Below are 18,751 nucleotides of genomic sequence, written 5' to 3' on the forward strand. Positions count from 1 at the left end.
AATATAATACAAGGATGACTCCTTTCTACTTAATATCATAAAAAGCAACATTTCCGATTAATATTTCAAGGGCAGTTAATGAGAAGGGGCAATCTTTGGGTATGTAGCAGTTCTAATTCTTTCTAAATTAATTCTTTCTAAATGTCTTCACTACATTATTTAACTTTAAATTCATTTTGCGAAAATCCAAACTTCAATGGAATAGACTCTATAAAGCTCAAATTCAATGTGTCAGAAAGTTATAATTCTATCATTATTTATAATAAGGCTGTGATAGAAATACTGTGTGAAATTAGCATACTCCATACCTCATATTGACTTCCTGTAGTGTATTGGTAAGAGTTTCTGTCACAGGTGGGTGGCATTCTTTTAATAGTTGGTTGGTAATAGAGTCAAATTTCTGTAAGCTATTTTCCTGTTTTTCTAGATCATCCTGAAGAGTCTGCCAAAGAAAAAGTTCCACAGATGACATGACACAATCTAAATTCTAATAAGCACGTTTAAAAGTTATTTACATATGTTTTCTTAAATACATACATATAAATACATAAAACATGCATGACTGTACTCAAATGCTTTAGAAGCTTTCTTTGATAGTCATTTCTTCTATCTCTCTCTAGTTGCTTTTCTTTTTCTTTTCCTTTTTTTTTTGGAGTCAGGGTCACACTCTGTTGCGCAGGCTGGAGTACTATCATGGCTCACTGCAGCCTGGACTTTCTGGGCTCAGGTGATCCTTCTGCCTCAGACTCTTAAAAGTAGCTGTGACTACAGTCACACACCACCACACCCAGTTAATTAAAAAAAAAATTTTGTTTTGTAGAGGCGAGGTCTTGCTATGTTGCCCAGGCTGGTCTTGAACTCCTAGGCTCAAGCAATTCTCCTACCTCAGTCTCCCACAGTACTGGGGTTACAGGTGTGAACCACTGTACCTGGCCCTTATTTCTTCTCTTTTTATAATTTTGTTTTTGTGAAGAGAGATTCTTAGCAATTAAGCCTTCTTGTACTTAGCATCTGGATTCTGCCAAAAAGCTCACAGAGGGTGCTCATTATCTAACAAAAGCTATGGCAGTGGCAAACATACTACCTTTATAATGTGGCTCTCTCTGATGCTCAAAGTCAAAGTTAGATCTCTATTTTATTACATAAATTAATAAATAGTGGTTTATTTACAAACTTCTGATGATTAAGACTCTAACAGATTGGCCGGGCATAGTGACTCATGCCTGTAATCCTAGCACTTTGGGAGGCCAAGGTGGGAGGATTGCTTGAGCCCAGGAGTTCGAGACCAGCTTGGGCAACATAGTGAGACCCTGTCTCTACAAAGGTAAATAAATAAACAAATCAGTCAATAGATAGATCAATAGACTAACAAATTATAGCTTTTCCAAGTTCTATCTCTGGGTGTTCCTCCTGGCAAATAACTGTTTTTAATTTTATTTTTAATTGACAGATGATAATTGTATGTATTTATAGATACAATGTGATGATTTGACATACATTTACATTGTGAAATAAACAAACTAAGCTAATTAACATCATCACTTCACATGCCTATCAGTTTTTCTTTTAAAAAGCCTAACTTATAGAAGTACAGAGTAGAATGATAGTTACCAGAGACTGGGAAAGGATTGTGGGTAGGGAAAAGGAAGACTTTGGTCAAAAGGTACATAGGTTCAGCTAGACAGAAGAAGTAAGGTTGTGATTTATTGTGTAGAATGGTGACTATAATTAATGCATTATATATTTCAAAATTGCTTAAAGCAAAAAATATTTATTAGACAGGTTTAGCAGAGTCTACTACCAAAGACCAGTGAGGGTACTGGAAGAAAAATTCACCAAAGTAATAGACTTTGTTCTTAGTAAAGCTTCTTAGTAATAGACTTCGTTCTTACAAAACTTAGTAGGCTTCGCTTTGAAACCTACTTCGAGGTAGGCTACAAAAACGAGTACTATGTAACACCAATATCTGATTTTCCTCAAATAAAAATATTCAAGGAAAAGATCCTTCATCCTTTCATGTCTTAGGACAGCTCTTGCAGGTGTTAAACACAAAACAGATTAAATTAAAAAGTATTCAATGTTATAAAATATGTGTTTTAAGTTGCCATCCTCAAAATAAGTTTTAATGATTTGCAACAGTTATTTAAGATTTAAAAAAATTACATATATACATTTCATAGTTTCTCCTTCCCACCTCATTCAAAAAGACATTTCCTTAAGAAAGTCTGCATACAAAGTCGGCAAGATATAAACTTTGATCACCAAGCAGGGAGGTGGACTCGATATCCGGAAGGCACATGCTGGGCACCTGCTGGTGACCTGTCCCCTGAGGGTCAGCCCTGTCCATCCCATAGTCTGTGATATTTAGCCAAGAAGAAAAAGCAGTGGCAGGTGAGAGTGGCCCAGTGCCCAGGGGATCGAGGGAAGCAGCAAATTTGAGAGCAGTGACCCGAGATAGGAGGGGATGCTGTGTTGAAGACAAACAGCAGGGATGCCATTCGAGATGAACACAACGACAAGGGAGTGCTGGAAGAGAGGAGTGCGTGGACACGCTGGATAGGCCACTGATCTCACACTGAATGAAAGCAACTTAATGGTTTACACGTTTACCACTTTTGCTATTTTTCTCTTTGTGTTCTTTTTAATCCCTTAGAATATGCTTGGAGACGCAGGATAAAGAGAGAAAGGGAAGACAAAAGGCAGTGACAACGGAGGAAGGAGGTTGGTTTGTACACAGAATCATTTTATAAAATACATTTATGTGGATACTTATATATAATGGGATCTTAAAAACCATTTGGTTACATACCAGGTAATCTAGACCCTGACACCCATAGGGAAGCTCTGATTAAGTAAAAATAAAGAAGATAACATTAATTTTAAAGATTTTAAAAATGATTAAGTGTGGTCGAGAGCGATGGTTCAAGCCTATAATTCCAACACTCAGGGAAGCTGAGGCAAGAGGACTGCCTGAGCCCAGAGATTTGAGATCAGCCTGGGCAACTTGGGAAGACCTCATCTCTATAATAAATCAAAAAATTAGCTGGGCATGGTAGCTCACGTCTGTAGTTCCAGCTACTTGGAAGGCTGAGGTGGAAGGATAGCCTGATCCCAGCAGATCGAGGCTGCGATGACCATGAGCATGCCACTGCACTCCAGCCTGGGTGACAGAGTGAGACTCCAACTCAAAAAAAAAAAAAAAAGATTAAATGTAAACAATATATGGTATTGTTTCAGGATGATGCTTCTATTTGTGAATATTTTTGGTTTTCTCAAATTAAAAATAATGTCAAGAATGTGTTAAATTCATTCTTTACCTGAAGGTTGTCTACTTGAACTTGCACAGCCTCTAAGGAGCCGGTCAGTAGACGGAATCTGGAAAGAGAGTATCTGGCCTCCATGAGGTAACTGTTTATCTGGTCAAAGGCCACTTTGTGATTGCTCCATTGGTCAAGCACCGACTTCAACAGTATCTTTAACTGCCCAACCTTTTGAAAAAGACAAACACTTCTCATCATTACATAATATTTAGAATGATGAAATGTATTCAGCTGATAGAAAAATATTGACATCTAAGAACTTCATCAGAGTTTCAGGCATCATAACCAAACTAAAATTGAAAAAAGAAAAAAGCTATAAAAGGGAAAACGTAGCAACTTTGAAACGTATGCCTTTTAAACACTCAGTTCTAAGTGAAAATGCTTAAAAAGATGATTGATTGATATATATATCTATTAAGATGATAAGTCAAATATGTTATAAAACAGATTAGGAAATGTATTTAATGGAAGATTTAAATGCATTAACTCATTTAATCCTCATGACAACCTTGTGAGGTAGATATAGTCATTATTTTCATCTTATAGGTGAAGACATTGAGGCACTAAGAGCCAATGAAAATTACTCAAGATCATGTTACAATGTGAGAGCTCTTGGCTTGAATTCAGGTAGTCAGGGCCCAGGAAATGAAATCTAACTACCTATTATACATTTATATGTATCTCACATGTGCATGCACATGCAGAAACATACATACAACACATATCTTAAGACAAAATATCCAAGAACAGTCTTTCCTCGTACTTATCTCTATCAAAGTTATTAGTTTTGCCTTTATCACTTAGAAAGATATCTGTTTTGTATATCTTTCCCCAGGCTGGGGATAGATATTTTAGAATTACCTGTCACCACGGAATGGATGAGATTATTAAAAGAGTAATGTTTATAATAAGGCTTATTATTTAAAAAACAAAAAAACACCAGTAGGTCAGGCATGGTGGCTCACACCTGTAATCCTATTACTTTGGGAGGCAAGAGGACTGCCTGAACCCAGGAGTTTGAGACCAGCCTAGGCAACAAGGCAAGACCTTGTCTCTACAATAAATAAAAAAATTAGCCAGTCATAGTGGCGTACACCTATAGTTGCAGCTACTTGGAAGGCTGAAGTGGAAGGATCACTGGAGCCAAGCAGATGGAGTTGCAGTAGCCATGATCATGCCATGATACTCCAGCCTGCACAACAGAGTGAGACTCTGACTCAAAAAAACAAACAAATCAAAACACCAGAAAACTATACTTTAAAAAAAAAAGTTTAATGGGTCAGTGCAGTGGCTCATAACTTTAATTCCAGTACTTAGGGAGGCAAGGCTGAGAGAATTGCTTGAGCTCAGGCGTTTGAGACCAGCCTGGGCAACATAGCAAGACCTCATCTCTACCAAAAATAAAATTAAATTAAAAATTAAAAAATGAGCTGGGCATGGTGGCACTCGGGAGGCTGAGGTGGAAGGATCCCCTGAGCCTAGGAGATTGAGGCTACAGTGAGCTGTGATTGTGCCACTGCACTCCAGTGAGGGTGACAGTGTGAGACTACAGCTCAAAATATTATTTAAGAATAATAGCCGGGCTGGGTGGCTCAGCCTGTAATCCCGCGCCTTGGGAGGCTGAGGTGAGTGGATTGCCTGAGCCCGGGGGCTCAAGACCCACCTGGGCAACTTGGCGAGACCTCATCTCTACAGTAAAATCAAATATTAGCCGGGCATCGTAGCGCGTGCCTGTAGTTCCAGGTACTGGAAGGCTGAGGCGGAAGGATCGCCGGAGCCTAGCAGGTCAAGGTTGCAGTGGCTGAGAGCGGCCACTGCACTTCAGTCTGGGCGACAGAGTGAGACTCCAACTCAAAAAAAGAAAAAAAAAAAAAAGAATAGTAATATAAATGATTAAATAAATAATCTTTCTAAAAATTAAAATTAAAAAGGAGGTCAATGAAGTGGACTTAAGAGGACAAAGATGTTCTACAGATGTGATAATTATTTATTCAGTTATTTTAGGAAAACCAAAACCCAGAGTTTGGACATGAACTGGCAAACACGGTCTTGAAGCTGCTCTCCTGAGCAGTATTACCATGTGGTCTAAATTCGCCCAGGTTTGGCTGAGTTCCTGCAGAGTGCTCATGACAATGCCAGAGACGTCTTCTTTCTTGTTCTGAATCAAAGCAAGTCCATTCTGCTCAATTTTCTCTACTTCTTTTTCTTTTGCTTTAATCAAATCTTCCAGATCCTGAAAGATTTAAAAAATAGTCATTTTAAATTGTTCTATTATGGAACTCTAGGGTGCACTGAAATTGAGCCATTATAGTTTCATGTCCTAAAAACCTTTTACTAATCCAAAAAGCTTATCATTCTCAGAAGAAGAGGGTCTTCACAGGCGTACTTCTTCACACTCAAATGTAAAAAAAAAAAAAAAAAGTCATCTTTTCATACATGGGAAATTAGCATAACTTTAAAAAAGTAAAATTTGATAATGTACGCGATAAGGAAATGACACCATTTCAAGAAGCTACAAGGAAAGAAATATATGTCAGAAATGGTAATATGATTTATATTCTTAAAGTCCTATGTGTTAGTGCTCAAAAAGTTACATAGCCTAGTCTTTAGCAAGTGATAGAATGGTATTCTGGGCCCCAGTATCTGAGACTTAGTCACATTTCTGCTATCATAAAGCTGTGTCACTTTGGGTAAGTAAGAAATTTCCACTGGGTCTCAGTTTATTCAGATGGGAAATCAGAAGATTGGAAAAGCTAATCTCTATTATCCTTTCTTTCTTTCTAAGATACCCTGATTGTATGTGATTCTGAAAGGTTATAGGTTTTTTACATGAATCAAATCTTCATTTTCTTTGGGATGTGTATTCACAACTGTCAGTATAACATGTTCAAGAATGAAAAGTAAAACGAGGAAGAGATCTGGAGTTTATAATTAACCATATATCACAACCCCAACCTACATTTTAACATCATTTGAATATTTGAGAGGCTCAGGGAAACAGGCTGAGATTGCTATCAACATTTTATAAATAAATACATGGTATTTAAGTCATCCAGCCTGGTGAAGGCTGGAAGGGGATTAGCACTCAGGCCTTTGGAGTCTACTGACTCTGAGCTCAATGCTGGAGGCAAATTTGCTGAATCTCAAATTGTGGAGGGTATATAAATCCCATGCTGGGGGGTATATGATAAGCCATTTACTAAGGCATGGCTCCATTTCCATATTCCCAGAACTGAAAATAGATTTGTAAGAGGTTAGAAGGGAGAAAATTTTAAAATGTTTAAGTTTGCATAATGTCTCAACTGTGTGTGCACCCCTCTCATGATCCAAATACAAGTAATAATATCAGGATTGAGAAATGCTGTTGATTTTGTTTGTTTTGTTTTTGTTTTTTTGAGACAGGGTCTCACTCTGGCACCCAGGCTGGAGTGTAGTGTCAGGATCCTGGTTCAGCACTGCCTCAAACCTCCTGGACGCCAGCGATCCTTCTGCTGCAGCTGCCCAAGTAGCTTGGACTGGAGTCACACTCCACTAGGCCTGGCTAATTTTCATATTTTTTGTAGAGACGAGGTCTCACTATGTTCCCAGGTTGGTCTAAAACTCTTGCTCAGTTCTGGTCCCCATCCTGGGTTTGGCTCTTATGCTAAAACACATATTCAAGGAAGTTTTGAGATATGTTTCTAAGTAACGGATCATTCATTTAATGATTCACTAGAAAAAGTCGGCATCTATAGAAAACTGAGGATACACTTAATTCTTAATGGTTGAATTTTAGAACGATAAAACATATTGGAAGGATTATTTATGGGTTATTTAATTTCTTAGAGAAATAAAGAGAAAAGTTCTTAAATATTAGTATTCAGGCATGAGCAATTCTCCTGCCTTAGCCTCCCAAAGTGTTGGGATTACAGGTGTGAGCCAGCACGCCAAGCCTGGGATGAGTAGTGCTGTTGATACAACGTTGATGAGGAGTTCAGTCTCTGTTATATGAATTACAAATTTTATGCCTCTTTAAAAATTATTTTTGCCTCTTTTATTTTTTTTTCTGTGTTCAATTTTTTTGTTTTTTAGTTTTTTGAGTTGGAATCCCACTGTGTTGCCCAGACTGGCATGCAGTGGCACACTCACAGCCACCCCAGGGTTGACCTGCTAGGCTTAGGCGATCCTTCTACCTCAGCCTTCCAAGTAGCCAGAACTACAGGCATGTGCTATCATGCCCAGCTGATTTTTTTATTTATTGTAGAGACGAGGTCTCGCCAAGTTGCCCAGGCTGGTCTCGAACCTGTGGGCTCAGGCAATCCACTTGCCTCAGTCTCCCCAAGTAATGGGATTTACAGGTTGAGCTACTGAGCCTGGCCTGGTTCAATCTTTTAATCTCTCTCTACCTCATTTATAAAATAGGACCAATAATATATTTTCTGCTTACCCCAAATGGATAAAATTAGATAAGTGTATAGGAAGTATTTATATTTTAAGCTGTCAAAAACTTGCTTTTAAATGTAAGATAGTATTATATTCAGTCACTTGGCAATCTGCCATGCTTCAGTGCAAATTTATTTATTTTCTCTACTGAATTATCATGAAGCTATTTTTGTCTTGGTGTATTAATTAAACATTAATGCATTTAGTAGGTTAAAGAGATAATTTTTGTTTTTCATATTGTTTTCTCATTTCCAATTTATAATTTTATCAATATTTTGGCAGCTTTGATAATTACTGGAGAATGAATACAGTGATTACTGGGTTTACAAATCCTTTATGCAGTACAGAAAATATAATTAACACTACTATTTAAGAACTTTTATCTTTATTTCTCCAAGAAATTAAATAACCCATAAATAATCTTTCCAATATGTCTTTATTGTGGTTCTAAAATTCAACTATTAGGAATTAAGTTTATCCTCAGTTTCCTATAGATGCTGACTTTTTCTAGTAAATCATATTAAATGGATGATTCATAACTTAGAAACATATCTCAAAATTCCCTGCATATGTATGTTGGCATAAGAGCCAAACCCAGATGGGGAACAGGACTGAAATACATTTTTTTGTGCAAAATAAAGGTGTGCTCTCCTTTCCTTTCACTCACGATTAAAAGATGATTCTGTTTCTGATCAATGAAGGGAAAGGCCAAACCTAACATTTTTGTTATAATAAATCACTCTTTAACTTGGGTTAACTCATAAATATCAGTTTTTATGTTGGTTTAAATTAATAAATCACCTCTAAGAGACTGGGAAAATATTCAAGACTTTTAAAACAAAATAAAGTTTCAATTCAGTCACCAAATTTAAGTATACTGGCTTGAATTTCACACTTTGGTCCAAAAAGACAATTTTTCAAAAATGACAATTTTGTTAAGCCTTGGGTATAGCCAAACAGAGTCTGCCAGTTAGGCTATTGTGATTTATATGCAATGTCCCCAAATAATGATTTGGGCTACTTTCATTCTGTCTTTTGTTTCAAAGAAATGATTTTTTAGTTGAAATCATAAATTGGCATTGGTACAGAGTTCTTGAAACCTCACTTTTAGCTTTCCTTCCTGACATTGCTTGACCTGACTCTCTGCAAGAATAAAACTTAGGTCCAAAAAGTAGTAAAATGTGGCCACACTTCTGCTCTATTTTCCAACTAGCAATGTGTTTCTCTGTTAAACAGAGGACATAAACTGGAAAATAAACAAAATGGAAAATGGCAGAAAAAGTACATTAAAGACAAGAAAAAAATACTGAGAGAAAAAAATGGAGAAGAGAAAATAATTTTAAAAAGGAAAAGCAAAGTTATATTAATGTTGTATTGCAATCTTTCAATAGTGAAATTTATCACAACTACACAACAAGAAAGCACCCATCTTGCTAATTCTAAGACTTAGAATAATCTTTAAAAATTAATGGAAATATCTTAACTTAGGAACTTAAAGAAAGGTATCTCTTTTTATTTTTAATAGTCAAAATTTGAAATTCTTGTGTATTTGTACATTTTAGAATTTATGGTCTAAATTAGAACTACCACTGGCTGCTAAAAAATAAGAAATGCAATGAGACTAGTAGAGGCATGGTTTTCGTCTTCATATTTTTATACACCCATCTTCTGATGAGAAGCTTCTTAAAAAACTATTATTATTTCAGGATATTTCTGTATATGATGTTTGTCTTTGTCATTTTGATGCAGCCCCAAAATGGTCATCTCTTAGCTGGGGAGCCAGTACTAGGAGCTTCTGTTTTCTCTTTTCTGAACCAAAAAGCTTAGATTGAGTGCTTAATTAAATAGCTCTCTGGTAACATGTGTCCCAAACAGAAAAAATGCTGGCTACAAGGAAGATCATTACCAAGGTTTTTTCTTTTTCAAATCTAGAAAAGAAAAACAAGGTTTGCAGGGAGCTCTTCTGTATAATGACATCACAGTCACGTCTTTAATTGTTCTTAGGAAACGCATTAGGAAACGCTATAACAGTCATAATTAATTTGTGACAGTACAAATTAGTGAATTATTTTAAAAATTTGTATTACAACATTAACTGTGATAGCCATATTTCCCTTGTATAAACAAGTATACCTAAGGGAAGATTATGAGTTTGTGAGTCACTGGAAAACATTTGGAAGATGGCTGCTACAAGAACCTTCCATCCTCCTCCCTGACAATAGGACAATACACTCTGCTTACTTCCCCAAGTGACAGAATAGGAAGGAGCACTGTCATCTGTAAAGCACTCACTCAGAAGAGCTGAACGGGAACCCAGTCAAGCCTCCAGTGCCAACTTTCATGTATAGGAAATACAGAGGAGAGGAGAGCAAGTTCAAGGCCATCTTAAGAAAGTACACAGGCCAATCCTGAACATGTGACTGGTCTACGGTTTCTGGAAGAGGTTAGTAGTATTAAAAAATATTTAAGAGACTTAAGAGCTCTAACAAGAAAATGTAGCATCTGAACACTGTTTGTATTCTCATTTTAAATAAATTCACTGAAAAGACATTTTAAAGCCAATTGAGGAAATACAATTATGGTATGAACATAAAATAATATTAGGAATTATTGTAAATCTTTTTGTGGTCATAATGTTATGATTGTATAGGAAAATATCGATTTTTCCAATATGTGTAGTAGAGTATGCAGGAATAAAATGACATGATGTTTGATATTTAGTATGAAATCTTTTTTAAAAAAGAATGAATTCAGGCAAATATGTCAAAATCTTGATAATTATTCAATCTAATGATCAGTATATGAGGGTCATAGCATTTCTGTCTAATTGAGTGTGTTTGAAAATTTTTATAATTTCAAATTTTTAAAAACAAGTGAAAAGCCCTAAGAGTTAAAAGTTCTAAAAAATTCTATAATCAGAAACATTTATTATAAAATGTAACTTTTAAAAGTGTTTCACTAACAAATCTCAGGGCCCTACAAACTCACTCCTTCCACATACACCTTAAAATTGAGAAATCGTGTATGTTAGACACCTGGACAAGTTACCTGACAGTCTTTCAATGCGTTCTGAACAGAAGCCTGATCTCCAATTCTGTGTTGTTGTTTCAGTCTCTTTTCCTGGGTTTCAAACCAAGTTTTTAGACATTGTACATTATTTTCATATTCTAACCAAGATTCCAATAAGCCTTCCAACAGCTGGATCTGAACAAACACAATAAAATGAAATTTGCGATTTCATTTTAAAACCAAATTATTGGCAGCCTAATTACACCATCTACTAGTTCCTCCAAGTTAGACATTTTTAAAACACAGTCCATCATATATATAATTTTAAAAATGAATTTTATAAAGGGTGAATCAATGAGTTCCTCCAAGTTATAAATTTTTAAAACAAAGTCCACCATATACATGATTGAAAAAATGAATTTTATGAAACGTGAATCAATGACTATTATTGGTAAGCAAGAAAGGACTAAAATCAACTTGAAGAAAAGGCAAAAGAAGCTCAGAGGCATCTTTAAAAAACTGAAACAATATGAAATATACAAAGAGTAGAGGGTGAATAAGAGGAAAATCACTAACAGAACTAAAGAAAGTTTAGAGCCATATCTTCAGTGGCAGTGTTGGAAGCATTCTCATGCCCAGTATAGCCACACTACCTGTGAACTGAGTTTTTCTTCCAGAGGGTGCCTGTTTTGGGGGTTTTCACCTAAATATGGACAGCAGCTGGCCTCCTGGCTTACCTTCTCAGTTACTAGGCCTTGCAGAATTTGCCAACTTTTATTCATTGCGCCAAGTTGCTCAGCAAAATCAGTCTTATCGCTACGTTTACTTTCGACATCCTGACTGCTGATTTGTAGCACAGACTGGTTCACAAAATCAACTGTCAACTGTTTACAGTTAATGTCTATCTTAAAACCCTAAAAAGGAGAGAAGAGAAGATAATAAAACCAGGCTTTTACTTAAATGTCTTATTATTTTACCAGGAGTTGGAAAGGCTTAAGTAACCTTAAAATTAACGTGTCACTTCCATTACTTAGTCCAATGGCACAATTTGTGTGTAAACACATGACTCATTATTTTCAAAAGTTGAATATATATTTGTATACATTTATACAAACATACATACATAGATATACATTTACATATACTTAGGTAGAAGATTCAGAACTAGATACATTACATAACCTCACTGCAAGATATTTATAAATTATAGTATTTATTTTTATGATTTCTAATATTATTATTATTATTTTTGAGTTGAGATCTCACTCTGTCACCCAGGCTGGGGTATAGTCACACAATCATTGCTCATTGCAGCTTTGACTTTCTGGGCTCAGGAGATCCTTCTGCTTCAGTCACCTGAGTAGCTGGGACTATAGGCACGCACCACCACGTCCAGCTAATTTTTAAAAAATTTTTTTAAAATAGAGACAAGGTCTCACTATGTTGCTCAGGTTGATCTCAAATTGCTGGACTCAAGCAATCCTGCTGTTTTGGCCTCCAAATGTGCTGGGATTACAACTGTGAACCACCTCATGCCCGATCCGAATTCTATGATTTTTTAAAATAACACAAAGTTATTCAAAATGGTTCCTAGTGCTGGACAACTTTTCTTATTCCTGTAATTAGGGATGCAGTTTTCTTGCTCTTGAATGCCTATCTGGTCAATGCGTAGGAGACATACATTGCAACACCTGATTATTATAATTAGAGCTATTTAGTTATTTCAAATAAAATGATCTAAAAATATGAAAAAATAATAAAAATATTAATTACCTTGTATTTCTGAAGGTATTCATGAATTGCCTTGTAACCTATGGAATTTTTTATATTATCTTCATCCTTTTGAATAACATTTTCCATTAGAGAAATCCAGCTCATGACTTCAGAAATAGCATGTCGGGAAGGTAGCTTATCCATCTGGAGCTGTCCAAGTCAGAGACAGAGAAAATCCCAAGTGTTAAAATTCAAATCCCATTTCTGTTAACTTAAAAACCCTATGTTAATTCTTACAAATGTACCAGGAGGGACAATACTCCTTGATCTAACCCTATTAGAAGCTTGAAGTTCAACATCAGGCAAACACTGAACGATAATAGTCATCTTATGTTCACTTGATATCCAACACTATAAACACTATACAAACATTAACTAATTAACAAAACACCAGCAAGAAGAAAATAGTATTCTTATTTTATAGCTAGTTTATGAGTTAAAAAAACTGAACTACAAAAAATTCAACAGATGTATTTTATTAATTATCTTGTAAAATCTCTGTGTATTATGACTCAGGAATGTTAAAAGAAGAAAGAAAAATACCACACTACAAAATATCATTTTCTAGAATTTTTGGCACTCCATTATTTATTCCTAAGAGCATAGCCAATTTCCTCAGTTTTCAACTAAAATGTACTTAGAATTCTGAATCTTACTTAATATATCACATGTTTATGCATATATTTATTATAATGATTTGGAGGAACAAAAGCAATCATTTAAAATATTTACAGATCAGCTTCTAGGTGGTGCTGAAAGATAGAGAGATGACTATGGAATGGTTCCTGCCCTCTAAAAATGTATTGCTGCTGGTTAGACAGATTAGGCATATACACAAAACACGGCTATCACTGATACACAGTGGTGAAAGTCAAAAAGAAAGATGAAATGTTCTGGGATTTCAGGAGAGGTTGGTGTATTTCTGGATAAGAGGAATATTTACATCCAGTGACTACCAGTTACTTTCCTGTACATAAGATAATAGATCTCTTACATATACTATGCTATACATCTTCATACCTACTCACTTTATGAGGGAGCTGTCATTGCTCACATTTTACCCATAAGAAGAGTTTAAACAAAGCCAGACAAAAATCCCAACACATGCACACACGTGTGCACACACAGACACATACACTAAAGAAGCCCTTGGTAGAAACACCAACTGAGTAGGGCTTTGTAGAATTGTTTACTTTCAGGGTGGGCACGATGACTCATGCCTATAATCTCAGCACTTTGGGAGGCTGAGGTGAGAGGATTGCCTGAGCTCACGGGTTTGAGACCAGCTTGGACAACTTGGCGAGACCTCATATCTACAATAAATCAAAAAATTAGCCGGGCGTGGTGGCATGAGCCTGTAGTTCCAGTTACTTGGAAGGCTGAGATGGAAGGATCATCTGAGCTCAGCAGGTTGAGGCTACGGTGGCCGTGAACATGCCACAGAACCCAAGCCTGGGTGACAGAGTGAGACTCCGACTCAAAAAAAAAAGAATTGTTTACTTTTTTTTTGAGTCGGAGTCTCACTCTGTTGTCCAGACTGGAGTGCAGTGGCCGCTCCCGGCCACCGCAGCCTAGACCTGCTGGGCTCCAGTGATCCTTCCACCTCAGCCTTCCAAGTAGCTGGAACTACAAGCGCGCGCTACCACACCCGGTTAATTTTTTTGATTCATTGTAGAGATGAGGTCTCACCAAGTTGCCCAGGCAGGTCTCGAACCCATGGGCCCAGGCAATCCACTCACCTCAGCCTCCCAAGGCGCGGGATTACAGGTTGAGTCACCGAGCCCGGCTAGCTTTAATATTTAACAATGGAAGAGAGAAAAGGCAGATTAATGTATTTCTCCATTTCATAGAGCTTAAACCAATTATTACCCACTAAGCCAATCCTTCCTTCTCTACCTGGTGGAGCTTCTCCTGGACAGCTGGGATATTGGTCAGCAGGTCAGTCCACTGGCTATCGATGTGTGACAGCTCAGAGCGCAGAGCAGCTGTGTCTACCTTTTTTAACCGGAGAAGTTGATTTCCAGTGCTCAGAACAGATGATTTCAGGGACGATTTGGCATCCACTTCTTTAGAAAACTCCTAAAACAAGTAGCAAAATTCAAATCAAGATTAAATAGCCAGACCTTTCATTAAAGGAAAGAGACATTCACTGCATGAAACAATTTTCCTTGTGTCTTGAGAGGGAACTTATGCTGAGCTCTTTAGAGGAATATGAAAGAAGTACACTCTTGCCCTCAAATAAAAGCTGGCTATGGTACCCTTACTTGAAAACTACTTTGAAGAAGTGATGTTGAATAGTCAAGCCCTGTTATTTTTCATAATTATTGAACACACATAGTTACCACTGACAAATTCTCTATGACTTAGCTTATTGAGTGTGTCCACGGACAGTTGATTTCTTTTTACCGCCAAGGGCCAGGCCTGGCCTACAGGTTTGAATACAATGCAACTGAATCAAAAGCCTTAGATTCTTAACTTACCAGGAAAGCATTTAGATGATCACGGACCATTTCCAACTCCTGTGGGACTGTCACAGACTGCTGAGTCCAAAATTCTAGCCTGTCTTTTGCAGATTGTAACCAGTGAATTAGATCTGCAGATTCACTTTGATATCTGTAAGTATATTAATGAGTCCATTAAGTAAGCATCCAATCCATGCCTTCTGTTCACCCATATTATTCACCGATGCCAACAGTTTTAAAACAAGAGACATAGTAGATTTAGAAGAAAAATGCACTATGTTGGCACTCTGAAATTCTCTTCTCTCAATATTTATACCATGACCAAGTCTGTCTGTCTGGGTTTCAGCTTGCCCATCTCTAAGCTGAAAATAATAGATATCTTTCACCTACTCACTCACATGGGTGCTACTTAGAAAATATCAGATGATGGTTATAAAAAGTTCCTTGAAATAAAGGTAGCATAGAAAGAGTATTTCATTACATAAAAATCAACCCTCCACTTCCCCCTAAATACTCCTCATTGCTCTTGAGAATCATCCTCTTCTCAATCCATATTTCCTCTTCTTTCAATCCACCTAGGACTTTACTGTGACCACCCAGACACAGTAATTAGGAAAAAGATGTTGACAGCTCAAAGGTAAGGTACATTATGCACCTGTCTTCCTGTTCACTTTTAATTTTATGTTCATACAATTATACAAGAATCCAAGTGGGGCTTTCTGTTTGTCCTTATTTTCCAAACTAGGTAATAAGTTACTAGAAGGACCATATTGTCTTCAAGTCCAGTTCCCACTGGTTTTATTAATACCCTGCAGCTTATCAAAAATATGCAAAGTAGTCATTGTATTACCTGGTCCAGTGTTTCAGTATTGTTTCCAATCTGTGAAGTTCCTTAGACACTTTGCTGGTATTACTCAGCCAGTGTTCTCCAAGTTGATTTAGCTGGCTTTCTAGATCTGAGCAGCTGATGGATATCAGAAGTCGTTTCCCATCATCTAATACCTGATATAATTTGGGCTGGTATTCATTAAGGCTTGATTTTAAATGCTAAAATGATTGAAAAATATTGGGTTAAAGGTTTAAATAGTGCAATTTTTGTCTTTGAGAATTACAATTTCCCTGGTGTGCACAATGTCCCCATTTCAAACTTAAACTATCTACACCCAAGTAACACTGAAAACCTTAAGATATTTCATCTATATCTAAGTATGGATGGTCTGTCTCTCTCTCTCTCTGTAGTGACTTTAGATACTTTTAAAACGGTCAAACTATAATTATTTCAAGAATAGTATGAGACCAGCACAAACTTCAGAATATGTTTAGCGAAGGCTGAATTTTCAAAACAAGTGCTCTCATTAAAAAAAAAAGAAAAAAATATCTGTTTAAAAAGTTTCTGCTACAAATTACACAAATATCTGCTTTCAACAATGTCAGTTACTTGAAAGAAAAGTAAAAGTACTTAATAAAATATCTAATCACAAGTTTGTTTAGATTCTGTTAAAACTATTGGAAAGTTTCCAAATAAAATGTGGCAACTGGTAACACCGACCTGGTAGAGGGTGATGCGGTCGATGAGTCTGTCCTCATTCTCTTCCACCAGACCCACACTTGGGATGCTGCTTTCCACCACCTCCAGCTGTCTGCTGAGCTCCTGGTGGTCCTCATCCAAGTGGGACCACGTCTGGAAACACAATATTAGTCTTGAGCTAAAAACAAATCCTCATTAGGGAATGACATTCCTTTGTGTGTAAAATACATGCTTGACATCTTCTGTTTAAAGTTGTATCAGGGGTGTTTGTGTTGGGCCTTGCTTTGGAAAGCAAATAATGGTTTTGAAACAAGTAATCAAATGGTGACCCTCTAGGGCAAGGGTCCCCAGTCCCTGGGTCGTGGACCAGTACTGGTCCGTGACCTGTGAGGAACCCAGTCACAGAGCAGGAGGTGAGCGGTGGGCGAGCCAAATCCGCCTCCTGTCAGATTAGCAGTGGCATAACATTCTCATAGGAGCAAGAACACTACTGTGAACTGCGCATGGGAGGGATCTAAGTTGCATGCTCCTTAGGAGAATCTAATGCCTGATGATTCTCCTCCAATCTCTGTCCATAGAAAAATTGTCTTCCGTGAAAACGGTCCCTGATGGCCAAAAATTAGGAATACCGCTCTAGAGAATTGTGAGTAGGCTCTGGCATCTGTGACTAACTAGCTGTAGGATAAGTTACTGACCTTCTCTGAACCTAATTTTCCACATATTAAGATTGGTATAATAAGTGTTATCTTTATCGTGGAGATTATTAAATAGAATAACGTATGCAGTGTACCTGGTATACATGGTTTCATTCTTTACTATAGTAAGGATTTAAGTCCAAGGGATGGGCATGTTGGCTTTTCTTTTCTTTTTTTTTTTTGAAAGCAGGATGTATTGAGAGGACAGAAAAGCTCTCATAGTGAGACGGGACCCAAGGGGGTTGTTCATGTCTGCTTTCCATATAGTGAATTAAACTAATATATTACATTTGTAAATAAAAATTAAAATAAAACACAGACATTTACACGTATGAATAGTCTAGATAGACCATTAAAGAAAAATACCAAAACATTTACTTTTAAGTTCAGATTTTATTTAAAAGTAGAGCAGCCATAAAAAAGAATGAAATCATGTTCTTTGCAGCAACATGGATTGAAGCTAGAGATCATCATCCTAAGTAAACTAACTCAGAAACAGAAAAGCAAACACCACGTTTTCACTCATATGTGGCAGCTAAACAGTCACAAAGGTGAAAATAATAGACACTGAGAACAACAATAAATGGGGAGGAGGGAGGCGTCTCAGAGTTCAGAAACTATCTACAAGGCACAATGTTCACTAGCTGGGGAATGGGCCACCCCAAACCCAATCCCCACCACTACATAGTACGTCCATGTAATGAATGCACATGTGTACCCCTGAATCTAAAAATGTAAGAGAGATAGGAAGGAAGGAAGGAAGGAAGGAAGGAAGGAAGGAAGGAAGGAAGGAAGGAAGGAAGGAAGGAAGGAAGGAAGGAAAACTTCAAATGTTTGGCTTCTCCTATAAGGAGAAAACATATAGTAGCACATGTTTTTAGTTCTGGTATTTGATAGCACTTCTGAACACTGGTTCTTGTATTCCATATCACAGATGCTTGAAAGGATTGGTGGCATAAAAATAAAAAAATAAAACGGGAAAATACTTTTTTAAAAAAACAACTGAAATCCTTTCAATAATTTATACCAAAGGTCAGCAGTTTCTCAAAGTATGTGTATGTTCACTTATGCTCAAAGTATGTGTATGTGCAACTGGAGGGACAGCAAGGTATAACAGTAGAAACACATGATTTTTCAACATACTAGATACCTCTTGACAGGTACTGTTTGAGACCTAGAGATCAAATAGTAAATAAATCAGACAAAAATCACTGCCTTCGTGGAGGTCACATTATAGTAAGAAAAGACAGGCAATCAGCAATAAACTATACATTGAAAAACCAACAGTAAGTTTTGTGGTATATTAGATAGTTCTTTGCTGTGGGAAAAACAAAAAAACAAAAAAAACAGAACTTAGTAGGGGAGTGAGGGAGTGCCTAGTCTGTGTGTGTTGAAACTGCAATTATATGGTGTAGTCAGGAAGGCTTCATTGAGAAACACACCTTTCAAGCTATGAAGTCAGACAGATGAGGGTGTGATGAATTGGTGACTCTGCCACCAACTACTTACATACCTTGGCAAAGTATTGCTCCCAGAATCATT

At 36.9% G+C, this 18,751-nt stretch overlaps 1 protein-coding gene across 1 annotated transcript in view; it reads right to left on the minus strand.

Annotated features, from left to right (window-relative positions):
* SYNE1 (spectrin repeat containing nuclear envelope protein 1) overlaps nucleotides 1-18,751 on the minus strand; it is a 391,665-nt gene that overhangs the window by 99,554 nt on the left and 273,360 nt on the right. The window contains exons 103-112 of the mRNA XM_021716025.1: nucleotides 16,536-16,667; nucleotides 15,837-16,033; nucleotides 15,005-15,137; nucleotides 14,421-14,603; nucleotides 12,525-12,674; nucleotides 11,489-11,665; nucleotides 10,791-10,946; nucleotides 5,398-5,553; nucleotides 3,318-3,488; nucleotides 309-442 (exon numbers count right to left, since the gene is read on the minus strand). Coding sequence (XP_021571700.1) covers nucleotides 309-442; nucleotides 3,318-3,488; nucleotides 5,398-5,553; nucleotides 10,791-10,946; nucleotides 11,489-11,665; nucleotides 12,525-12,674; nucleotides 14,421-14,603; nucleotides 15,005-15,137; nucleotides 15,837-16,033; nucleotides 16,536-16,667 — 1,589 coding nt within the window. The remainder of the gene's footprint in view (nucleotides 1-308; nucleotides 443-3,317; nucleotides 3,489-5,397; nucleotides 5,554-10,790; nucleotides 10,947-11,488; nucleotides 11,666-12,524; nucleotides 12,675-14,420; nucleotides 14,604-15,004; nucleotides 15,138-15,836; nucleotides 16,034-16,535; nucleotides 16,668-18,751) is intronic.

The sequence above is a fragment of the Carlito syrichta genome, unplaced genomic scaffold, assembly GCF_000164805.1.
Source record: "Carlito syrichta isolate Samal-C Ts95f unplaced genomic scaffold, Tarsius_syrichta-2.0.1 Scaffold308114, whole genome shotgun sequence".
Classification (NCBI taxonomy): Eukaryota; Metazoa; Chordata; class Mammalia; order Primates; family Tarsiidae; genus Carlito; species Carlito syrichta.